This window comes from Pteronotus mesoamericanus, unplaced genomic scaffold (assembly GCF_021234165.1).
Source record: "Pteronotus mesoamericanus isolate MK-2021 breed Mesoamerican mustached bat unplaced genomic scaffold, CSHL_Meso_final scaffold_1186, whole genome shotgun sequence".
NCBI lineage: Eukaryota > Metazoa > Chordata > Mammalia > Chiroptera > Mormoopidae > Pteronotus > Pteronotus mesoamericanus.
Genome location: NW_026555302.1, coordinates 11,674,809 through 11,700,410, shown reverse-complemented (window position 1 = coordinate 11,700,410; position 25,602 = coordinate 11,674,809). Strand labels below are relative to the sequence as shown.

Below are 25,602 nucleotides of genomic sequence, written 5' to 3'. Positions count from 1 at the left end.
CAATCCTATAATTTAAACAAAGAAAAAATATAGTCATACACAGTGTACAATGCAGAAAAGAGCACAAGGGAGAATTTGGTTAGGGCTGGGGTTAGGGGAAAGGAGCATTTGCTCTCTGCAATTACTCAGTTAAAAGAAAAATTCCATCTATGTACATTTTTCCCATTCATCTTAGACATATTAGAAGGGGCAATTATTCCTCCTTTCTTTCTAAAATCAGGAAGAAAAAAAAATGCATTCCGAATTCTCTGATCCTTGTCATGTCCATGCTGCTGTCAGAAGAGTTAAGATCTGCATGTAACTGCGTGCCTGCTAGTATTTCCAAAAGCTAGAGATTTTTCAAATGGCTTCATTGGTTATTCGGGGCGGGGTGTGTGTGTGTGTGTGTGTGTGTGTGTGTGTGTGTGTGTGTGTGTAGAATGAGTCTGCTCAGTGTTCTCCATTTACTTTGTTTAATTGCTTCTGGTTTCAAAAAAATGAAAGTAAGGGTCTTGTGCGTATTTTCATAGTCAAAATGGAAAGCGAGGCCAAAGGCTAAGCGCATGAAATGGGGACGGTCAGTGTGCCTCTGTGAAAATGCAGGTGCTGATGGAATGTTCCTGGCATTTCATTTTCCTGGAGGTTCTTTTAGTAAATACTGCTTTTCTCTTTTGGCTGTATCACTTAGTTTTTACCAATGTCAGTACTTGCATGAGGCATCGTTTTCCTAGAAACTCATTTTTCCCTTTATTATTTATCTGCAAAATTGACTTGATATTGTATGGCTGTTGCACCGTTTGATGACACTTGTTGACGTCATACACCTAAGGGAGAACGGGAATGGGTTTAATGCTGCCTTCGTCCCACACCGGTGAAACGGATCGGCTCTCGGGCCTCAGCACGCCCTTCGACAGGGGCACAAAATGGTGCGCGCCTCCAAGGGCGTGGTGCGGCCTTCCAGGGAGGGGGTTGGCCCCGCTCCTAGAACAAAGTCAATGTTTCTGAGACATGCAGTGTGTCCGTGCTGAAATGCCATCACCCCCTGCTGTTAAACACAACAGCAAAATCCCAGTCTGCCTCAGATGAGAGATGGGTTGCATGGAATCCATTACAGACATCTCTGTTGCTTTGTATAAAAGTGGCTTTCCTCACAAAGCTGTAGGTCACCTGCTCTCATTGATGCACACAATTTCATAATCATTTTTTTCTTCCTTACCATTCCCACAGTGTAGGGGATCCTAACTCATCAACAGGGAATTTCTCTGGTCTCCAGTCTCCCCAACAAGTAGACACTCCGGAGACCCAGAGATGCATGGACCGCTTCCTTGTTTCAGGCCCATCCCTTGGTGGTTTTCTCTCCTCCTGCTTCTCCTCCTTCCCCCGAGTATCGAGTATCGAGCTCTGTGCCGGGAGGGGGAGAGAAGCAAGCCCCCAGAGACTAATGGAGGCGGAGCATAAACTAGGCTGGACAGCAAGCGCGAGACACGTGATGCGGGGAGGCTGCCGGGCCTCGCGCCTGGGAGCCAGCTGGTCTGGAAGGGGTGGCGGGTACCGCGGCTTTGAAAGGTGGGGGCGGGGCGGGGGGCGGGGGCGGTCCAAGGGGGCCGGCTGGCAGACAGCATATACAAAGAATAGCGTTTGCTGTCTTTACATATAGCTTGAGTTGTCAGTGTTTTATGTTCCTGTTTTTTCCCCTTTAATTTTCAAAATGTGTGTCGAGAGTCCAGCAGCTCCCTAACCGATATCCCATGAAGATTTAGACACTCATATTTATTTATTGCGCACCCACAATGCCCTCGGCTAGGTCATCTCATATGTGTTACCTCATTTAGCTTCCAGAATCTTTCTGGGGAAGTATACCCCCATTTTAAAGGCAGGGAAGCGGAGTCTCGGTTATATTAAATAACTGAAGTGTGGCCACCCAACCAGCACGTAGTGGAGCCTGAATGTGAACCCCAAGTTTTCACTTTCAAACATGCTACCCTCAAAACCACATCTTAGGGCTTGGGCTCAACGAGGAGCACATTTGCAGGGGCCCCCCAGCCCCCCACCCCCCACTAGAAAGAAGTTTGAGAACGTGAGTGGTTTTCCTCATTGGCGACCTTCTCGCTGTCACTTTGCCACGTTATGGCCTTAACACTTGACCTGTTTGTCCCAGATCCGACGGTGCTTATATCACAAATTAGTAAGTGAAGAATCACATAAGACTTGATTCCATTTTTTTCACTGGCCAAAGACCATTTAAAAAGAAATGATGAAGGGGAACAACTGTCATTTTTGAAACTTCCAATCTTCGACCTTGCTGTAGTAGCAGTAAGATGCCTCAGAAATGTCCTTGAAGTGTCCTTGAAGCAGGGGGTCATTATCTCAGGGATTGGAAAATGACTGCTGTAATTTAGAGTAAGCGCATATTATTTTAATATTTTTTAAAAGTGTTGGCTATTTCTGAGCAAGAGAAGCCTATATAAATAATTAGAACCAATTTCTATCTTTGTTTTGTTGATTTTGTGGCCTTCACATATGCATACTGACTCAAAGGAAAAACTTGTCACTTATAAACCCATTTAAGCCATTTAGCACAGTGCTTTTCCTAGAACTGATTGGATGATCGAAAGCCTGGCAGATCAAAGTATGTACATTTCCAAGGAGAAATACTTTATGTTCACATTGGAAGCAATAAATTATCCCCCCCCCCTTTTTTTGCATTCATAATTAAATCTTTCCAAATGCTAGAAAGTAGCCAGACCACTAACAATATTTGTATCATGTTCTGGGGCTTAGATGGTTCGACCTGGCTTGAAATGGAGACCATTTGTTCTAAATTGATTTCAATGCCAAGCCAATAGGTCAGCGTTTAATGACGAAGATGCCGTTCCAGCCCAGCCTCTGGTGGATAAGCCAAAGTGAATTAGCTCAAGTCCCATAGTATAGAAAACAGATGCTTCTCTCCTGTTGCACAAATAAATGCTTTAAGTATAGATGCGTTCTGTTCTATTCAGAGAGTAACAAGTTGGAAGTTAAAACTGTAAGTTTGTCACATCGGAGCCAGCCTTTGGCGGTGATGACAGAAGCATGAATTTGCATAACAAATCCCAGCAAGTGCGTGGAAAAATGAATTGTCCTCTCGCTCTCTGGTTTTGGCTCCAGGCCAGGCGTAGGGGGTTTAGTTTTAAATCGGGGCTGATCCAAATGCTGATCCATTTCCGAGCAGACCTGGGAGTTCCAGAGCAACACCAAGGTTATTTGTAATCTTCAGAATCCCCGGAGACCCCTCCCAGAGGTTTACATCTGCGCACATGTTTGGATTCCTTTCATGGCTTACGATCAGATTGTTCCCCAAGGGGATGTTGTTAGGTGCACCGTTTATCTGGTTATCCATCTCTGCATTCATTCAGAATGAGAGGGCTTGCTCTTCCTAGATCCCCACAGGCTCCAAGAGGAATAATAACCGCATGGTGTGGACCTCACCTCAGAGGGAACGGCTGCCCCCTGAGGGTGCTACCAGCTAGTCGTGTAACTCCAAATACAGTAAACAGAGGGTGGTCATCTGATAATGTCTGGCATTTTCTTTCTCCTGAACGAATGTGAAATAATCCATTCTTCCTTCCCTTTCCGTTAGACTGAAAACGATGAGAATGGCCAAGCAGAAAACTTTTCCATGGACCCCCAGCTGGAGAGGCAGGTGGAAACCATTCGCAACCTCGTGGACTCCTACATGTCGATCATCAACAAATGCATCCGCGACCTCATTCCAAAAACAATAATGCACCTGATGATCAATAATGTAAGTGATTCTAAAGCCCCTCCCTTTAGCGCCGAGCCCTTCCGACCGTGGAGATTGCTGCATCCTCTTCAGTCTCCTTGTAATAGTCTGTGGATGGTTGCAATACCGGTTCACCAGGTCATCATTTTCCATTGCAAGGGGCCAGGACTGCCCGGTGAAACAGAACGCGGCACCTCTAGCTCCAGGACGGTGGTGTTTCCTGTTGGCTTCCTGCTGTAGGGGAGGGCGAACTGCTGACCGGAAAACAGAGCATCACTGTGGTCCGGATATAAATTAGTTGCAAAGCCAGCAATCAAAGCAGGTTCCCTGGCTCCTCGATTCTGAGATTAAAGGCAAAAGATATTTGTTCTTTTTCACACACACACATGCTCACACACTATGTCAACACGATCATCTTCACCTGCTACAAATGACGGAATGCTGCCTTACCCTGGCAAAGGGCCCTGCGCCCTCTCCCCGTGGACACGAAGTCCGGCAGTGCCCCTGCCCTCAGGTGAGGCTGCTGCAGCCGCGGACCCCAGGTGCCCTGCCACCCGGCCATCAGGTGCCCCGTGTCGTATGGAGTCTCTCCCTCTGCGCGGTTATCTTTAGAGCAGTCACAATACGATGCTCGCTCTACACGGTCAGGGTTGGTTCTTCGGTAGCTACTTTGTTAAAGTACAAATAATATCACAAGTTATGCGAGGCATTATCTTTTAGATAAGATAGTCCATAATGGGGTGCCTGTAGCAGCCTTTCCTGCCTCTTGAAAAGTGTGATGCCAGGTATTTTATTCCTACTGATCTTTCCAGGGATCCTCTTTATTTAAGCCGATGGTAGGTTATGAGCATTTGCTTGTAATGACTCAAAATCAGGTGGCAAAAGTGCTGAAAAGCGCCCCACACTAAAATTCAGGAGAAATGAGGTTCCTACACCTGGTTCTGCTACAGACTCTGCCCTCTCAAGACAAATCGCCAAACAGCTCAGCATCTGATTCCTCTAGATGCACAATACTCGTCATACAAAAAGTACCTGGCTTGGGGATTTGTTCTGGAAGACAGTATAGATGGAGGCACTATGAAGAATATCATAGTAAGAAACCAACGCGACTGCCTGTTGAAGAACTAAAATAGCCTTTGTCCATATGTCAAGCTTCCTTTCAAAACCCTATTCCTAACTCTGATGGTCCATTTGCTGTTCATGGCCTTCGTGTCCCTTGACTGTAAGAAGACCCAGGCACTCACGTGAACGGTCTCGTTCTTAACTCCGTCTCCATACACGTTTCGTGCGTTCCAACAAGGTCAGTGGGGCGCTTTGACTCCCGGCCGCAGGTGAGCGATCTGTCGACAACTTGGAATCTCTGAATTGCATTCTTAGGCCCTGCCCCGTGACCCAGCGCAAATCATTTTGCCCGTCTGAGTCGAAGTCACTTCTAAGCCTCCCAGAATCGTCAGAGAACATAATGAATGTGACCATATGCCATTTTGAAAAATAGAAAGTACTAAACAAATAGTCTGTGTGTTTTTAAAATTGCCCTCTTAACTTTGCCTAAACGAGTTCAGGTTGTTTTGCCATGGCATATCCAGGCCCTCGCTTATTTAAACATTCCCCTGATTAGGTACCATTTATCTTCTCACTGTTTCGCCGCGAGTCATTAAGGCTGCCGTCGGCTCCGCCGCCGCTCTGCTCTGCACTGGGTTAAATCACAAGCGCAGGAAAGAGCACTTCCTGTCTGCAGCTGTGGGGAGTAGCTGGACACAAATGAGTGAAGAGGAGGAAAAAGACCCTGTTGCAAATCGATTCCACTTTCACCTTCTCAAGAAAAACGCACATGCACGTACACAAGGGGCCGAGGGGTGGTTGCCCGGCGGGCCCCTCCCTGGTGAGCTTGCTCCTTCCACGGGGCAGCCCGGCCTGCCTCCAGGGCAGCCGCCACGGAGGGAGAGCCGCGCTCGGCATCCCTAGAAGGGCCCCCTGTGAGGGGAAGGGTCGAGTCTCGGACCACGTAGAAAGGACCCACGGACAAGGAGAGTGGTGCGGGGAGGACCGAACGTGGGAGGTGGGAGGTGGGAAGGCAGGGGAGAGTAACGGGGGGAAAATGGGGACAACTGTAATTGAACACCAATAAAAAAAAATCGTATCTCTTTTGACAATTAAAGAACAAAGAATCATGGGAAAGGGCACTTCAGTTGAGGCTTCGGTAAGACTTCCAGAGGCTAATGGGAATATGGAAAAAGCCAAAGGATCATAGAATGCTGGATTCTTCTGAAATTATGGTTATCTTTGTTTGAACTTCAATCTTTCATGCCTATCAGAAAACAGTTTTTATATATCTAGGATGCCTGCTTTTCTTGGAGTATTATTTTATCCACTTTTTTACTCTTTATGTAAAAACATACAGTTACGTATGTATTTTTAAATAATAATATACATATGTGTAATTATGTACATGTAAAAATATAAATCCCCTGTTTTAAATGGACTCATACCCTCACGACAGTGTATTGTACAGACGTCTGAGCCCCGGGTGTTCATTCCAGAAGCGCCCCGTTGGGTACAAGGAGCAGAGCTGTGCGTGGTGAATACCCAGCACTGTGTCACGCGTGTGTTGATTTTCATTTGAAGGGAAGAGAGCTTCGAGCGAGAGAATTCGTCGAAGAATCACAACCAGAAAAGGAACATGTTGACTCCTTGTTCGAAACTCCATCCTCCCAGCCCTGCTGCGTCTCTGAATGGCTTTGAGCAGAAAAGCTAGTTGCCCTGCAAAACGAATGGTGGCCTCACACGGGTCCCCCCTTTGCAGGCCGTCCCTGTGGAAGGCGATACTGTGGCCCGTCCTCTTTGAAAGGGGAACGGCCGGTCTGCCTCCTGAAAGGGAATATGTTTCAGCCAAGTTTCCTAAGGTTCAGAGTTTGGTGGGCAGTTTCCTTTGAAAGTTTACATTAAGTGTTCTGCCACTCAAGTCTCCATATGGAATTGTTTAAGAAGTTTAAAGCCAGCAATAAATGCCTTGCTTCAGACATACTGTAAGCCTTTGTCTATTGAAACATAGCAGCTGTTTCATCGCTTAAACATACCAGGTAACAGCGACACAAAGAAACAGCAAGTTTATGACAGGCGGTCGCTCTGGACGGGCTACAGTCCAGAGCGACTTCGAGGTTAACGCACACGTAACGCCCCACGGCGAGCGCGTTTGGATGGCCTCGTCCCTGTGGCGTCCCATGTTGCTGGAGGTTTTCCCCCGGAGAATCAAGGAAGTGGACCCAGCTTTCTCCTACAAATGCGTGTGGCCAAGGGGCGCATGATGCTGCGAAGGAGCCCACAAAACAGCCACACGCTGGGGACTCACCGCTTTGCCCAGATTGTAGCTGACGACAGTGAGGCTCCAGGTGGCGGGCGGGCGGGGGGGTTGTTGTTTGGGATCCTGCAGCCGGGCTGGCAGAATCAAGGTGAAAACCCTGCCTTTTCAAGCAGGAGGATAGTCTCCATTTCAACAGTAGCAAACGCGTATGGTGAGGTTAGGGAAACCCCACGTCAACCTTCTCAGAGCAGTGGGCTCCTATCCCAACTTGCTATGCATGGACATCTTCCCACATAGGATGCAGAGATTTAGTTAGCGTTTGTTTAAATATGAAGAACAACGGTTTGCATCTAAATAATTTAAAACATTGTTTCTCCTATTTCAACAAGGCCAGATAACGCAAAACAAATAGAATGGGAGGGCCACGTGCTGCAGCCTGTCTCTCCCGCGCCCTGGAGACGCACAGTCCCTTTCCCCGCCACTGGCCTTTCAGTGCACAATTAGTAACATGTGCCCTAGTTTCAAAACCCACTGTAACTGTAATGCCCATGGAGTGGAGTGTTATTTTAAATGTTCATTATTTGAGAGGAACGTGCATCTTAAATACCAGAGCAGTGATTTGTTTCCACGGGTCAAGGATCCAGCACCCTGCTGCAGAAAGAGATCCGCTCCCCGGACCTGGAAGCCCCCCACCCCCGCCCCCCCGGCCTCCCCCCCCCCCCCCCCCCCACCGCCCCTCACCAGGGGAAACACTGCTGACTCCATACACCATAGATTAGTTCTGCCCGGCCTTGAACTTCGGAATCTCACGGCCTTTTTGTGTCTGACTTTTTTTGCGCAACATGTTTGTGTTTGTGAGTCAAAGGATGTGACTTTTTGAAGAAGGAAAACTGTGTTGGACTTTAGTCCAACTCAATCCCTGAGAGATGGAGAAATGACAGAATTATGAGATCACAAAGAATCACAAAACTCTAACCAAGTTCCTCTCGAAAATGGAGCCCCTTTAAACTTCTCAGTTACATTTTCATACGTGTCTCTGTGTTCCACGTGGTGGCCCTCCCATCTAGAAGCAAAGGGATTTTAAGGAAACGGCCTTCTTAGCGCCTGAATTGTATGAAGACTCTAGAAATGTCTTTTCTATTTGTGAAGACTTTAAAATGGTCTCAGTGACAAAGATAAAAAGGGTTAAGATCCCAAAGTAGTGCAGGTTGCTAGAGAAGGGTTAAAGCAAGAGAGAGGAACCATATGGAACATGGTTAACGACCTCGCATTCCTTCACACTGAGCGAGCGAGCGAGCGGAGCGGTGATGCCTGTTTATCTAGCCCGGGGAGCTCGAGCCGCCATGAGATTTTGTGTGTGAGAGCTTTTTTTGTGAACCATACAAAGGTGTATTGGGTCTAAGGTGTTATAATTAAAAGCATACATCTTATTTTGCATCTCACATCCAAGAATAATTCGTTTATGTCATATTCTGTGAGGGTATTTTCTGCAGGCGCTCATTTGAAAGGGGCCCTGGCCTCTTAACTTGTCGCGAAGAATCCTTGGTATAAATGTGTGTCCCGTTGACATTCAAACTGCTCAGAAAGTCCCTCAAGTGCCTGGAAACTCCCCAAAGTACTCCCCCCCTCCACCCCCACAAACTAGCAGGGGAGGGAGAGGAGAGTCTTTCTCAAATTTTGCTTAAGTGCAGGATAAAATATCAACCTGTGTTCTGAACTCCGTCACTCGATGCCTGTACTACAGTAATAACTTTCTGTTTGTTCTCCTGACTCTACGCCTCAGTGCCGGTTTAGCCTGTACGCTGCCGAAAGAGTGGCTTTGGTTTGTGAGGCACCCGCTAGAGGCCAGGCGGCATGATGGGTAATTTCACTCTATCCTCGCACAATTCTTGAGGCAGCAACAACCACTGCCCTCATTTTACAGAGAGGGAAGCTGAGTCTCAAAGCGGCTAAGTTATCTGTACAAGAACAGGGAGTGTCTGAGCTCAGACTCAAATTCAGAGCCGTCTGATTCCAAAGCACCCAGTCTTTTTAGCCCTTGTGCTGTGGGGCCCTGTTCTCTCGTGCTTATCCCACTCAGATTATTCCAGAAGATTGACCAGGCTTTGGGGGAGGCAGCCAAGTGTTAGCGTGCACCGTTTTGATGGGGAAGAGTTGGTTCAGGGCAGATCTTTGGTCCGAATGCCGAAATAGGCCCTTCCTATTTCACTTCGTGTTTTGTTTGACAGTTGCTTCTTCATTCAGATCTGCTTTAAATCTATTCTTGGAAGGATCTTCTTTTAAATTGTGTTTAATAGATTCTAAGTGATACTCCAGTAAGATGTAAAGCTTCCAAAGAACTTAACCAGCCAGTCGCCAATGCCAGGAAAATTGTCTGGTTTTGAACTTGGAGTCACACTGTTCCTCCAAGTGCACACACACCCGGCAGTGGAAGGTTCGTGCAAACGTCCGTGACTCCTCGGGTACCTGCAAGTGTGTTTACAAGTCAGTAAATCTTTCGGCCCAACTTGCTGTCTTTTCTCTAAGCCTGGCTTTTCCTTCTTGACTTCCGATTTTTTCTTCTCCCACTCCCCCGGACCTCAGTGCTGCGGGCCCCGTTCTCACTTGGCCCTTCGCGTCCAAACAAGCCCACTGGCTCCTTCCTTCACGCTGTGGTTTGTGCGTGCCTACCGTGCCCATCCCCCTGCAACCTTGCGCAATTAAACCCTTGTCCTCTCATGGATGATCTGCGTGTATCGCCACTTGCAAGTTCTTTCCCAATCACAGCCAGATTCATTCTCCTAAAACTCACTTTTATTGTTTCTCTTGCTCGCTTAAGAGGCTTCCATGGCTCCCCGTTGCCAAGTGGATAAAGTTCAAACACTTCTCCTCGGCGCTGGAGGCTCTCACATCTGGCCCCCAGCTACCTGGCCACACTTACCTTGTGCAGCTGTCACACAGCAGGCTCCTGCTCTCCCAGACGGCTGTCTGAGGGCTCCTTGTCGACTGGACTGCGTCCACATCTGCACCGCTCTGGGTTTGCAAAATAAGGGCAGCGGACCTAGTTTTATTTCACGGTGAAGCGGTGATTTAGCCAGATTTTCTGATTAGTAGAGTTTTCTGCCTGATCAGATACCATTACCAAATCACGAAGTTATGTTAGACTCTGGTCATCTCCAAGCCGCCCTTTTGACGACAACCCAGGAATGCTGAGCTTCGGACAGGTGTTCTGCCGTCTGCCCGAATTTGTAACAATTAAACATACGGGTCTTTGGCGTTTCCTTGAGAGATTCAGTGGCTCCAGGTAAGTGAGAGTTTTCTCATTTAACGGAGACACTGAAAAATCCAGGTGGGTCTCTTCCTCTAGACTCACGTTCCTTAGCGTGCCTGCTACAGCGCTCTGACGCCGCGCCGCTCCCGCCTGAGCACACGGCCCCTTCTGAGCGCCCAGGCCAAGCCGGGCCAGGGGGGCATGGACAGAGACTAGGCCTCAAGTCAGAAGACAGTGTGGGACCTCGGGCCAGTCACTGAGCCTTCTTGAACTTCAGTTTCTTCATCTCCAAAACGGGGGCAATGGTCCGTTTCCGAAGTGTGCGGCGAGGACTGTCGGACGGCTCGGGGAGGCTCCTGGGGCGCTCGGTGTTTCATCAGTTCTCACGTTCACGTTTTCCCCTTTGACATTTCTGACACGAAGACAGACGTCTGTTCCACTCAGTAGCATCTTGGTCTTCTGGTACCGTTTTGTTGTGGTGGCGGTGGTGGTTTTTCCCTTACCATGTGTCCCCCCCACGCTCCTCCGCACCCACATTCGCCACACTGTGGCCCGTGTCCACGAGTCCTTTCTCCGTTTTGCTCCACCCCTCTACGCCCCAGCCCTCCGCCCCGGGGCTGCCAGCCTGCTCCCTATCTGTGAGTGTGTCCCCGTTTTCCTCATTAGTTCAGTTGGTTCATTAGATTCCACATGTGAGTAAAATCATATGGTGCTTGTCTTTCTCTGACTGGCTTATTTCACTGAGCATAACGTTCTCCGTGCCGGCTGGCAGAGTTTTAATTGGTGGTGGGTTTGTTGTTGTTGGTGCTGTTTTCTTTCTGGAGCACATAAAATAGTGGCGTGTCTTAAAACCAGTGGTGTCTTGGACGTGACGACCTGCGGCGGCTGGCTCTCTGTCCCCGTGCAGTGCCCTGCACCGACTGTTCATAACGTAGTCCGTTTTATCTGTTAACCATGAAATTGCTGGTCAGTCCTCATCCCTGTTAAGGAGCTTCTACTGTAAGCTTCTAGAAAGCAGGGGTTGTATCACTTTCTTTGAAAGTTAACCTGCATAATTATATAAGGTTCTGTACTTACTATTGGTGGTAATCCCCCTTTGGAGGATGCTCTGAAACCTATGGCCTTCATCGTATTCCAGGGACTTCGGTAAGAGCTCGGTGAGGGACTGGGAATGCCAGGGAATGGGTGACCTATGTTAGGACAGAGGTTTATTTATGACCTTGGTTCCCATTGGAGCTGCTGCTGCTTACCTGTGGCGCTGCCCTCGTTTGCAAGCCAGGCCACCCCAGACAAGGCCAGGGACCCCCGGCCCAGCCGCAGGCTCTGCTCTGGTGATGGCAGGCGTGGCCCTCTTTTCAGCCACTCTGTTCTGCCTCCCTTTCACGTCAGCAGCCCTAAGGTGTTAGCAGGAGTTGGGGCGGAGGGTCGCTGGCACAGGCCTGAGGATTGGGAGGGTGGTGGAGACAACGGGTGTGAACAGGTGCAACACGGCCCTTCCCCCAGGCAGGACCTTCCTGGGCCCCGTCCATAGGCCCTGAGCCGGCTCCTGCCGGCTGGTCGCACGCTCACTCCTGTCTCGCATTCTGCGGTGGCCAACAGGTGAAGGACTTCATCAACTCCGAGCTCCTGGCCCAGCTGTACTCCTCCGAGGACCAGAACACCCTGATGGAGGAATCAGCCGAGCAGGCTCAGCGCCGGGACGAGATGCTGCGTATGTACCAGGCGCTTAAAGAAGCCCTGGCGATCATTGGCGACATCAGCACCGCCACGACCTTCACCCCCGCCCCGCCGCCCGTGGACGACTCCTGGATCCTGCACTCCCGCAGGTAGGAGGGCGGCCCGCAGTGCCATTCGCTGGGAATGCCCCCCGGACCTCTTAGGAAAAAAGAGGAAAACATGTATCAGAGTTCCGGAGTGAGAGAGATGGGCAGACCATCCTGCCTCCTGCCAAAAACACGCACAATACATCCGGCCGGGGGAATATTACACAGCCATCAAAAAGAGTAAGACTGTTCTGTAAGCACCGAAATGAAAAGACAGTCAAGTTCTTGTGAAGCTCACGAAAAAATAAGTTGTAGAGTGTTTATGTTTTAAAAAAGGAGGGGGTATTTATATAGAGAGAGAAACGACTGTAGAATACAGTTCAAAGGAATGTACTCTTGGCTGTCTCTGCAGAGTGAAGGCATGGGGGAGGGAAGCCTCCTTCTCATCATTTACCCTTTTATACTTTTTAACATTCCTCACACAGATCTGGGTGTCTCGGTCAAAACCTAGTTTTTAAAAAGCACCCAGGGAGTTACGACGTCTTTCTTACAGTGAATGCAGACAGCAGGCAGGAGTGGGCTAACGCCGGCCTCTCTCCTTAGGTCGCCCCCGCCGAGCCCCACCACCCAGCGGAGGCCGACGCTGAGCGCCCCCCTGACGCGGCCCGCGTCTGGCCGGGGGCCCGCCCCCGCCATCCCCTCCCCGGGGCCCCACGCGGGGGCGCCCCCAGTTCCCTTCCGGCCGGGCCCGCTGCCGCCCTTCCCCAACAGCAATGACGCGTTCGGAGCCCCTCCGCAAGTCCCCTCTCGGCCCACCAGGGCCCCGCCCAGCGTCCCCAGGTGAGTGTGCTTGCTGCGTGGGGACAGTGTGGGGGGCTCTCCGGCTCTCTTCTCGTAGCACAACAGACAAAGGTTGCTTGAAAAAGAAAACCGCAAAGATACCATCGTGTTTGCGGCTTTCACCTGGGAGGGGAATCCTGGAGAAACTGCTGAGCTTTTACGCCATTTAAAAACCAAAATGTGGTCTCAACCTCCCCTTTATCGTCTGGCACAAACTGGGATCCAGGAAAACTGGGTCCGAATGATTGACGTTTTGGCAGCTGTTTGTAGAATTTGACGGAGAGCTTTGAAATGAAGGAGGCAAGCTGTGTGCTCCCGGGTCACGAGCGTGTCACCGGCTAAGGCCTCACCTTCTCTGTGACCAAAGGAATTCTCAGAAACCACTGACTTCAAGGAATATTATCCATCTGCCCTCTGAACTCTGGCCCTTAAACCCAATACGATTAACATTGATGTAGGCAGAGTAAAAATCTGGCTGATTAGGCTGCAAATTTTTTTAAACTCTACATAGAAGTGTTCCATGGACATCATGATGGCTGGGGGCAGTCCCTGACAGCATATGAGGTAGACCCTGTGCGTTTGAATAATACGCTTTGGCATTTATAAGTGGATTTTCAGCCTTAATTGTGAAACGAAGTAGCTGGGAAACAAATGGCACCTGAAACATGCATATCATTAAAGCTACATTCTCACCTTCCTACGTTTATAATCAAAATATGTACAATGTGAATAATTATTTTGAAAATAGAAGGAATTCGGTTTTTAAAATCAATAACAGGAATTTTAACAAGGAGAGAAAATGAGCCAGTGTAGAAAGTTAATTTTTAAAAATTCAGCTCAGAGGATTAAAACAGTTGGATGTCCCTTGAGGACAGCCTTACTAAGCCAGTAGCAGAAGTGACTTGCACCCACCCGGGAAGCTGGGGCCGCTCCCCCTCTGATCGCTGCTGTGCCTACGGTCCCCGGGATCCTAGGAGCGTCGCCTGAGGTGAGCCGGGGGCCTCGGGAACTGGGGACCCGAGGTCCTGGAGCAAGAGTGGTGGGGTGAGGAGTCAGACCTGCTAAGCCACAGACCCTGGGCAACTCAGTCACCTCTGAGCCAGGACGTCTGCACCTGTGACACAGGGACAGATTCACCAAGGCCATTGCCAAATCACGTGAGACAAGGTGTTTGACAATGTCCGATACCTGTCATGCCTCGTGGTTGTTACCATTACCATTGTTTTGGTCTTAACCAAAGAGGGTATATGTACTCTCAAACTTTTATGTATTTTTTTCTCTAAACCTAACAGCCTCGGTTTATGTCATCATTTGTTTGGAGCTGAGCAAAATCTCTAATAGAATGGCAACCACCATGGCTCGCACCCAATGTGCCCTCGGTACAGCGAGGCGCCGCCCACAGCGCTTTACCGCCCGTTTGGGTTTAACACAAGCCCAGTGACAAGGGTCGCCCTCCGTTTGGCAGACGGGGCACGTTGGCTAAGCAGCTCGCCCAAGGCTGCGCCACCGGGCAGGCCCTGGAGGCGCGGCCGCGTCCCCCAGCCGCAGCACCCAGGGCTCCGCTGCCGCTCTGCCGGCGTCCTGGCTGGAGGGCGCGGCCTGGCGCGTTCTGGGGCGTGTGGCAGCGTCCCGGCCGCTCCCCGCTGGGTGCCAGCCGCACTCCCCCAGCGCGACCACAGACAAGGTCTCTGGACATTCTCAGTGCGAGGGGGGAGGAAGGCTGAACACCGACCCCCCCTCCCCACCCACGTCCTGGAGGAGCGCTGCCCTGCAGGATTCCAAGGGCTCCCCCTTGCGTGTAAGAAAACACGCATGTCAGCATAGAGCCTCGCTACGGGCCAGATTAAATTATTGTTTTAGGAAACCTCAACTTGACTCATTGTGCCAGGAAGGTAAGGAGACCACTCGGGGCGGATGCTGGAGCAGGGAGGCGGGGGTCCCGGCCAGCAGCCTGGGAGTTGGCCACTTTGTCTGTTGAGCTGCGAGAAGGGACCAGGGCCGCCGGTGCTGCTTGTCCCCAGGATGAACGTGCATGTCTTTGCCTGCTTGCTTGGCTGCTTCTGTCCTGGCTGCTGACGAGCTGCCTCGCCAGCGCCCCTCAGAGTCTCTGCGCCACACTAAAGCGGCGTGCTGGCGGGGGGCGGCGGTACGGGGGCACCCCGGGGCGCCCCAGGAATTCCCGGGCTTGCACACAGCAACTGTGGCAGGAGTCTGTAGCCCCAGCTGGAGAAAAGGGGACAGCAGCTTCCATGCGTCTGCGTTGGGGAATTTATGGGACAGCAGTTGTGCTGTTCAAACATTCTAGAACAGTCTCAAGTTAGAACCGTACTTAACTTGAGCTGGCCTTGCAGAGTCTCACATGTGAAACAGAAGTGAGAGCTCAGAGTGGAAGGGGAAGGTGGGCTGCTTCGTGCTCAGCCCCCCAGTTTCAGGCCCGTTTGCACATCGGGAGAGAAGCCCCATTTGGGGGGAGCCTGAGAGAGCAAGAACAACCCCGCTGGATCCTTATGCCCACTCAAGTTTAGCTTCAGACGGAGAATTCTGACCACATAAAGTCTGTTTTTAATAAAAGAGCAGGAATCCTACCAAATGCAAGCCAGAAATGGGGTTTAAGATTTCAAGAAAAAAGAGAAAAAGAAAGAAAGACAAAGATGAAAGAAAGGAAGGAAGGAAGGAAGGTGGGAAAGGAAGGAAGCAAGGAAGGTAGGAAAGGAAGGAAGGAAGGAAGGGAAAGAAGAAAAGAAAAGAAATTTAGTTGAGGGAAACTCTTGTTGAAATTTTACCTCCTTCTATTTATTTATATATTCTCTTTTCCCTCCTTGATTTGCCTACATTGTCTCTATTAAAAACTTCATGAAGTTGAAATGCTATTATCCATCATCTCCAGGAAAACAACCCTTAGTTTTACAAGAAGGAAGTTTGATCCCCTGCCCCAGTTCTTTGCTTTCTTAAGGGCCCTTCCTCCTCTTTTATTTGAAACCAGAAACTCCTAAGGTGACAAGACAGCACAGGTGGGGCCCCGGCAGCCCCTGATGGGGCTTTGCCGTCCCAGAGGCCATGGCTGAACCTTTGGAGGCCAAAGGCTGTCCCCCTCGGCACGTGCCTGTGCAGTTTTCTTCTGGGTAATTCGCGACTTCATTAGCAAGTAATGATCTTGACTTTTAAGAGCCTGTATACTTTCATTTTAACCCAGTTCAAAGGTAATGAAAGCGCTTGACTTGTACAGAAACCATGAGCCTTCTGGGCTTTTTTGTTTTTTGGTTTTTTTTTAAGATTATGATTCTATCTTTCTATCACAACGTGAAGGCGTAGGAAGGACGGGCCGGTGGAGTCGTTTCTGGCCCAGCTCTTCACAGCTTCTCAAGCTGTTCTGGTTTGTGTGCGCGGAGCCTTTCAGGGAGGGAGCTGGAAATCCTGCGCACTGCACGCCTGTTGTAATTAATTCCACCTGAACTAGGGGAGCGTCACCGTCCCAGAGAGACCCACCAGCAGGGATGCTTCTGTTGTTAGTAACCAGAGTGCACACGGCCCGATTTGCGGGGTGTTTTGCCTCGCCAGCATATTTGGTTTGCCCCTCTGGCCCCACACGACTTCGGTGCTGGGGCTCAGCCCCATCTGAACAGCCCAGCCAGGCGTGTCCTTGTGCAGCAAGGTGCTCTTAGATGCCCCACCCGCTTAGGGGCCCTGTGCTCTTACTGGAAGCTTCGGCCCTTCTTCCTCAAGCGCTCACTGGAGGGCTGATGTAGCTATTTTCAGTTACAACGTGGTGAAATTAGTTAATTGGGAATCGCAGCCCCGGACTTCGACGGAACAAATGAACTGAGTCAGCGTGTGTTTTCCCTGGCGACAGCCGCTCCTGGCGCCATTTCACTCATTTGTCTTCTCCCCTCTCCTTGGGCCGAGCTGTTTTGCAACGGTCAGAAGGGGATGGGGTGGGAGGAAGGGTCTCTATCCAAGGAAAAGCAAACTTCGTTGACCTCATCACTCAGTCTTCTATTTTTAAAAACGTTGAAAAATAGAAGTACTGTCTTGCAGCCACCCTCCTCACCAAGGCTGGTGGTGTCTTTTGAAAATGGCAAGACTGAATCATAGGAAAGGATTTGGCTTTTACTCCAGCTTAGCCACATGACAGGCACACAGCATGGGAACCAAGCACCACTCCCCTGCACGTCTCTGCGGAGCCCCCCGCCCCCCGGCCCGAGGCAGCCGGCGCCCTGCGCTGCGCGGATGGCCCCGGGCCCCCACTTAGGCTCTGTGACTTAGGGGGTTTCCCTGACTTTGCAGGGCACACCCTGAGCCTTATCACACACCCCCATTCTCAGTTGCTGACGGCTTAACCAGCCACAGCAAAGACAGAGAAATCCCTCTCCGTGGGGACTCATGTTTTGTCCTTGATGGAGGTAAAAGCCACTTGATTCTCTTTACCATTGAATGTTGTTGTGAACATTTGGCCTGGGTACCCTGCCAGGCTGTATCTCCTTTGCATATTTTACCTGTTGATTCCATAGACAGGTGACGCAGACTCCCTTTCGCTTATGGGTAAGGGCTCCTTGTCTTGTTTTGTTTAATCGGCCAGTCCCCCAAGTGTGAGTAAGGACAAACCTGTGATGCTTATGAGTGTGTCTTTGCATCCCTAACCTCAAGGTTTGGTGCCACGAAGGATGAACCTGCCGAACCTTGACCTCGGGGCTCAGGTCCACGGACAGTTAAGCGGCTCGTGTGCCCGGCCTGTGTCCGACTCCCCCGCGGTCACGTCCTGGGACCGACCTGACTCGCTCCCTCCTCACGGCCTGTCCAGAGGGTGACTCCTCTTAGCAGCGGGGGGCCATTTGGACAGATGATGGATTTGTCTTGTGATCGCTCTTCTCCCCCTGGTCCTTCCCCTTCAAAGGACAAACAAATAAATCCACAGTTAGGTATCCGGAGTGTTCAGGGAACAGTTTTTATTTTTAGCAAAGATTTTTAAAAGGTACGATTGCCAAGAATAGAATCAAGTCTGAGGTGTTCTTCCTGATTCTTAAAATTTAAGGCATCTCCTGAGGCTACTATATTCCAAAATTTGTTACCAAAATCCCGAATGTAATTAATAATTCGTTGCAGGTTTAACATGAGTTGTCATGGTGCTTAATATATTTGGATGAAAACAGAAATTTGGCCACAAGCTGTTCACTAAAGAAATGTGCAATTTAATCTAAGCCCCTCAATTAACTATCCCAACAAAATCATTCCAATTCCACAGCGATTCTGGCGGTAACATGATCTTTCACTGAGGTGGATCAGTGGTTAGTGTCGGAGCTTTTCGTTCTCCGGATGCTGGTTTTAGTCCGGTCTCGGCGAAAGTAAGATGAGCCTGGTGGTCTCGTCCTCGGGCCCGGCCAACTCGCGTCCCCTCGCCGCAGCCCCGAAGCGCTGGGGCCGTGTAGGGGAGGCCCAGGAACAGGACTGCACACCGTCCGAGGCCCCGAGCCCAGGGTTCTGCCCAGGTGTCGAGGGAGTTCTGATAGCCCCCCTGTTTTCACTGTGACCCTTCCCTTACTGTCCCAAAGAGCCGAGGTTGCAGGAGAGTAAGAAAAAAAAGGAGGTGAGAAAGGATCTGCGGGAAGCCAAGCACAAGCAGACAGCCGTCTGCTCACGATACGCCCCGGTGGCCCCGTGGTGGCTGGCAGTAACCAGACGTGACTGCTGCCTTGTCCCAGGACAAATCCTAGCCAATGGCTCTGGCCTTGTCCTCTTTGGGGCTCCAAATTGCTAAGCTTCGACCATGGCAGACAAAGCCTGTCCGAGTCGCAGGACTCCAAGCCCCAGCCTGGTGCCACCTGGTTGACGGAGGAAGACAGACAGGGTGGGAGCCCGGCAGGGCAGCCGCCGGCCAGTGACAGACGCACAACACGATGGCTGTCCCTCCTGTAGCCTAAACTGTCACCCCTTGGAATCTGCTGAATGTTCCTATTTATTGACACGTTGATGGCAGCCCAAAGAAAACAGTCCTACTCAGTGTCAGCGGACGCAGTCTCAGGACGCACAGGCTCAGCTTGTTTCGTCCCTGCGCCCTGTGTCCGCCTCGCTGGAGAAAAAGGAGGATTTGACGAGGGAGGCCTTCATGCCTGGGAAGTCGTGGGGGGAGGGCTGTTTTTCAGTGACTTCTGCGTTTCATGGCACGACACGGTTCCTGGCTTTTTTCACCTGTAGATTTTACCTTTCCCTTTAAATTTTACCTTTTCACCTTCAAATTACAAGAAGGAGCTCGGGGCGCTTCTTCCTGCCCTCTGGCTTAGCAGCTACAGTGAAAGACTGGGCATGGAACTGGGGTTCCTAGAGGTGCTCAAGCCCATAAACAGCCAGGAAATGAAACATGAAAATGGAGATGGAAATGCTCATTCTTTCGCCCAGAATGCGCCTTCCATGCCTACTTCCGGCACTCTGCGGGGAGAGCTGAGGAAAGGCCTTGGTGGCTGTTGTCTGCGTGCTGTAACTTTATTGCTGCTTAAACATAGGATTTTAATATGCCCGACGCTGAAACCCTTTAGCTCACCTGAGCCAACATATTGTAACCGTTGTCTGGGGGAACCTCCAAATCTAAACACATATTTACACCCGTTTGTTGCCAAATGAAATCCATCTGGCTTACCCAATGCTGTTGCCAAAAGAATATTACACTTTCGGTCTGGCCAGTATTGTTCAGCGCAGGGCAAGGGGACGGTGCTGGAAGGACCTCGAGCCGGAGAGGATCTGCTTATGTGTTTATGGATGCCACATTGCCGGGACTTAGAGGACGTTTAGGTCATGCAGCAACTCTGACCAAAAATAGAAGCAGTTCTGTGCAGGACAGAGCCTGAAGCCACAAGGTATTTGGGCGCCGCCCTCCTGGCCTGGTTCTTTCTTTTCCTCTGGCCGCTTCTGAGCCATCAGGACCACATGATAGACAGGACCGCAAATAACAAGTGCTCTAATTTCTGGAAGTATTTTTTAACTGTTCCCATAAACACTAGGAAATGTCCACCCCTGTTTTCCAGTCAGAATTATCAGAGCTCACATGAATTGCACAAAGACCACATTCCGTCCAAGGATCAGGAAAAATGCTTAGTCAATATAGCGAGCAGCAGAATTCTCAATCAGTCATCATCAATGGCAGGCCGGGCCTTCTCGACGGAAGATGCCCGGGCACACGCAGAATCCCAAATCTTCATAAAGTCAACATTTCCCTTTAAACACAGAAAAAAAGGATAAGACATAAGTACTGCTCTTACGGCTCTTCTGGGAACCTCGTAAGTGTGCAAGTTAATGTAGAATTTAGACACACGCTCCATTCCTTCCCTGGTTTTTGGTTTTTGGTTTTGTTTTTTGGTGGAGGGGCTAGTGAACCAGCTGAGAGGGAGAATAAGACATGGATAACCACCCACTAGACAGACCACGCCCGTGAATCCCCAAGTTTCTATGGCAGTTTTGAAAACCAGGAGGGAGTGAGACAGCGTGAGAACTCAGGTGGCTTTGGGGATGACGTAGGAAGTGACCTTGTTTTACTCCGTGCCTCCACTGTGTGAAGACTGCCCGTATCGGGGCTCACAGTTCCGTGAGGCAGCTTTGTGTAAACTAATTTGGGTCCATATATATCACATACTTCGAGAGTGAGACCTCTTATGAGAGTAGGAGATGAGGAAGACTTGTAGAGGCTAAAATGACATTATTCCACGTGGGAATGGATATTTATGTAAGGTCCTGTCCCATGTGTATTTTTTAAGCTCATTTTAGGATTACTCTCAAAGTTCATTTTTAAGAGCGAATGAAAGTTTTCCCTCAAATAAATCTCCCCGCAGCGTCATGTCTGAGGGCCTTTGCCCAGAAGTCCGCCCACCGCTCTACCTTTAGACCGTGGACGAGAAGCTATAAAAACTCAAGAAAAAGTCCACTTATTTTTAAAACAATTAGAATTTATTTTCGCTTCTGAGTAGTGTTGGAAAATATTTCAATAACTAAAATAATAAAACTTCATGTGAGGCCAATTCCATCTTAATTACCGTCTCTTGGGGTGGAAATTAAGGAAACATTAGTCAATGTGTTAACTAGAGAAACCACTGCCGTAATTTGCCTCCACATATCTGGGTCTAAAGTCAAAATAAAGCCACATACCATTTGGGGGAAAAAAAAAAAAAAGCCAACTTCAAGTTTTAGCTGTAACAATAGTAGTATCAGAGCACTTTGAATGGAAATTCATGGACCAGAAAAATCCCTTTAGACTTTAACGAACTTAAATGCCCTATAGTTCAGTTTAGGAAAGTGTAACGAGGGATGTCGATATGATTGCTTGATCTGTTTTAATACTTCAAACACTCTACATTACCGCCATTACCATCGTAAGTTTGAAAACTAATAAAAAAACTAAAAACTCATTTTACCGCACATTGTCTTTAAATAAACATGTCAAAATAGTGTTTCTCACTTTTGCTTAAAGCTTCAGTGCGTGATTGATCACGTCTTGCAGGTTTCCTTCTTTTTAGCTGTTCTCACCACCTCCCACCCAGGACCCTTCCTCCTGGTGTGGCTATTTGATGTATATACTGTTCACTCAGCGAACTGCACACTCGTGCCAACAACCATTTTGTTACTATTGTCCCAAAGCAGCCTTCCCTGTAGAGCGAGATGCCTCGGAGCAGTATTCCTCAGGGTCACGAGAAATCTTTATGGTTTCTAAATACTCCCATCGTCCCCATAGACTGTTCAGTGTTCAGTTAAAATGTTATTTTTATCAGTTAAAGTTTGTTTTTCTGATTTCTTTCCTATGGATTTCATAGCACTTACTAAGGTGCATTTTGAGCTGTGAAAATACGTATTGCAGCTAGAACAGTGAAGGTAGCGGGCCACGGTTTCCAGCTCAGAAGCAACGGGAAGAGGGAAAAGCAAGGCTTCAAAGCCTCCCCTTCCTGCACGCACAGGGCGCCCCGCTCTGCGCCCCTCCTCCCGCTCCCAGGCCTCCCAGCCGCCCTGCGCCCCGTCCTTCAGGACAGACTGCCTTCGGTTCTTAGGTCGGACACCTGCCTTCTGGCTGTTTTTGGCAGGCCAGCAGGATGAGGTAATAATCAGAAGAAAATGTTCTGGTTCTTTGGCCTCATCCACGGACAACATTATTCAAAAGGGTTTTCTGTGAGTGGGAGCGGAGTGGCTTTGAGTGCCCTGGTCGAACATCCTGTAGGAGTGCAGAGGAACAAAGCCGTAAACCTTTTCGATCCCTTCGAGAATAATGGAAGCAAAAATTCCATCTGCCTCTGCCTTCCCTTTCAGCGATGTTTACAGACAGACGAGGGCCGTTCACTTGTAAACATTTCAGCTCGCCCTTCGCCCTCCCAGCCCAGCCGTCTCCTTCAGCACAGCCCCTGCGCTCATTACGGCGGGGAACTCCTAAAAGCATATTTTGTGAACTATTTCTGCAGGACAATGGCAGTTTTTGTAAGACAGATGCCTCAAAGACATATGGTTTTCATAGATTTTTCCGTCTAGACTAGCTTTATTTAGTGACTTTGGGTTTGAATGGGCCTAGTTAAAGTTTCTGTAGGAGCCTGTATAAAAATTTTAAACGTGGGCATACCATTAAGGTGTAAAACAAAAAGTTTGACTTCTTATTGGCGAGAGATGAAAGGGGATTGGTAGAAAATCTCCTTCAGGTTAAGTAATTCTGATCATCCTGTATGCCCAGAATGTCTCCAAAATGTAAAGACTTACCCTAAAAATCGGAGCACTGTTAAATTCATATATGCCTCACTGTTTTCCTGAGTAAATTCTTTGTGTTCCAGTTGTGTGTGTGCGCATGTGTGTGTGCATGTGCGTGTGCGTGTGTGTGTGTGTGAGCTCTAATTCTTTCTGCAGAATCTTAACATGGCCCAGGGGACCTAGGATTCCTCGCCTTTTTAGCACCACTTTTTACAAACACAGCATTTCCCTCCTTTAAAAAAAAAAAAAATATGCCCAACCAGCCACTGAGTAAAAGAGACGGAACATTTAGGAGTGTTTGTAGTGCCTTCATCCACCAAAGAAAATGTGGGTTTTGAGCCAGGGTCAAGGACTCATTTAGAGACGATGTACCACTTGAGGAGGTGGAGAGCTGCCCCGCAATCAGCCTCCTGCCCTGTCTTTTGCAAGAGCTCGCGAGCACCCGGCTTAGCTGCCTCAGGGCACGGACAGAGCAGATGTGGGCCGCACTGTCCCCGCCAGGCTCATCCTTGGCTTCGCACCGAGCATTTAATTGGACTTAGTCACATGTTTGTTCCCCGAGATGGCAGCTCGCAAGGCGCGCTGCCCCTTCTGTTTTTGTTTGCCTTCAACATTTTTGTTTTGAAAATTCGAGCTCTGGGGCGTGGGAGAGCTCCCCCTGCTGGCATTTTGCTTCATCGCGGGGACTGTCCTGAGTCCAGGGCAGCCCTTTGTCTCCATCTCTGCCCCTAGGACAGATGTCAGTGACTCGAAAGACACCGCACAGTGCACTGAAACCCGGCCTCTTCTTTCACGGCGTGTCCCGGTCGGGCAGAAAGGAAACGGCAGTGCAGCGTCAATCTTCAAATGCCTCGTGCTCTGTTTTTTTATTGTTTGCTTCAAACAATACCAGGCACTGGAGAGTTCCCCTTTCCGGCAGTATTTCTAATGCCATATTTACACTTTCTGAGGTGAGGCCCAAGTCAGAATCTCAGGCCTGAGGGAGTCTCGTTCCCTCTGGGACAGGAGCAAAAGCTTTCCCAAGGCTCCGAGGCAGAAAGGATAGTTCATTTTTATACAGAGATTCGAGGTGATGTCTTTCTCTACTGCACCCCAACCGCTTTTTCTTGGTTCTCCCCGACTTGCAATGAGAAAGGGCTGTGCACCTCGGCCGGGGGCCTGCCCCCCACCCCCGGAGCTCCCTCCCAGCTCCTCCTTCCCGCTCCCTCCTTCTCCCCAGTGCCTGGGTGGGAGGGAGCTCCTTGGAGATCTCTTTGGGGATCTCTCAAAAGAGAAAGAGAAGAGGGAGGGAGGGAAAGAGAGACAGAGAGGAGGGAAAAGTCACGGGAAGGTTCACTGCCTGACTTGGCTCCATAGCCCTGTGTGTGTGAATCTCTTTAAAAACCATATTCTTTCTCCCCACGTCGCTCTCTCACTGCGATCCTCTTACCTTCTGCCCCCCCCCTTTTTTTTGCCACCTTTCCGTCTTTTTCTCTACCTACTCTATCTGTTGGCAAGGATACAGTGCAGAAGTTAACATATAAAAAGGTACTCTCAAAAGTGATGGTTTGTAGGAATCACATTTTGATACAGCTAAAAACCCTCTAAGTCACCTGCTTCCCGAACTGGGACGTGGAGCCCGACAAGGAACCGAGACACCTGGGATAAAGAATAAGACGCTCACTTTCTCACCCGGACAGTTCCTTTGCTTCGCACGCACTGCTTCCTCCCCCGCCACGCGGGTCCCCTCCACCGTCCCCGGCTTCTGGAAGTCCTTCCAGACCCCCAGCCTCTCCCCAGCCGCAGGCTAGGACTGCAGGCGCCCCTCCGACTCCCCTGGCAGCGCCCTGGTGTCCCACTGTCCCGCCGTGGTCACTGCTCCCTCGTCTCTCCCCGACCGCCACCGGAAACTCCCGGGCGGGGCCTCTCTGTGTCTCAGCGCCCCCGTGTCTGCAGGCCGGACTGACACAGAAGCGGGCGCGTGGAGGGGATGGGACCCGCAAAATGAGTTAACGCGCGATGTTTAATCGAAATTTATTTTGGAATCAGCCCAACATTTTATGTATTTTAAGAAACAATTTAAACAGCTTCTCTCTTGTCCTAGTCTATTGAAAGCCTTGCCTGGGTGGACACTATTGTCAAATTCTTCTTATGAATCACACACTGAGCAGACCTAATGTGCGCAAATCGACCTTTCAGCTGCCTTTCTGCCGCCCCCACCGAGGTCGATATATCAGTACCATCCCTGCGGATGAAGTCCAAGTGAGATAGTTAACATAATGCAAAGAAAGGCTGCCAAGGTAGATTATATTACCATTTATGTCAGAGACTAATTTATACAGGATAGTATAGGTTTGTATCATCAAATAAAAATTACGGGCTGTTTTTCTCCTTATGTTCTTATTTCAAACTCCATCAATCGATTCATACTTTCCCAATGACATACATTGTAAAATCACGGGTTGTTTTCACAGGGGAAAGAAACGCTGGCTCTGATATGTAGCAAGAATCACATTGGAGAATTCCTTAAACCCTTTAAATGGACTCCAAGTCCTATGTTCCTTCCAACATCTACTGTAAACTATTCATGGACACTATTGGCTTACTCTGTTGCTAAAGCTGAAAAGGCCAAAAACATGCTGGATAGCATCCTATAGTATTCTTCATAATAAGTTACAAAATATTATCTTCCATGTGGACAAAATCATGACTGTTACAGCATTTTTCTGAACCTACCCTTATACTTTCTACATAAGTAAAAGCTGTTTGGTAAATAACTGCTCAACATAAGAAGCAAAGCACAAATGCAACATTGGTATCTCAAGTGCCATGCCCCCGCGCCGGCTGGTGTGGCGCTGTTGGTTGGAGCAACATCCTGTGCGCGGAAAAGTCGTAGGTGCGATTCCTGGGCAGGGTACATACTGAGCTGGTGGGATTGGTCCCCGGTCAGGGCATGTATGGGAGGCAACTGATCTCTCTTTCTCTCTCTCTCCAATCAATACATGTATCCTCGGGTGTGGATTAA

The 25,602-nt window shown here is 49.5% G+C and overlaps 1 protein-coding gene across 3 annotated transcripts in view; it reads left to right on the top strand.

Moving 5' to 3' along the window:
• Positions 1-25,602, top strand: part of DNM3 (dynamin 3) — a 382,651-nt gene that overhangs the window by 342,029 nt on the left and 15,020 nt on the right. For 2 of the 3 annotated variants that reach the window (XM_054587764.1, XM_054587763.1), the window contains 3 exons: positions 3,599-3,763; positions 11,893-12,119; positions 12,660-12,896. In XM_054587764.1, the coding sequence (XP_054443739.1) occupies positions 3,599-3,763; positions 11,893-12,119; positions 12,660-12,896 (629 nt within the window). The remainder of the gene's footprint in view (positions 1-3,598; positions 3,764-11,892; positions 12,120-12,659; positions 12,897-25,602) is intronic. The other variant, XM_054587765.1, reaches the window with a different exon arrangement.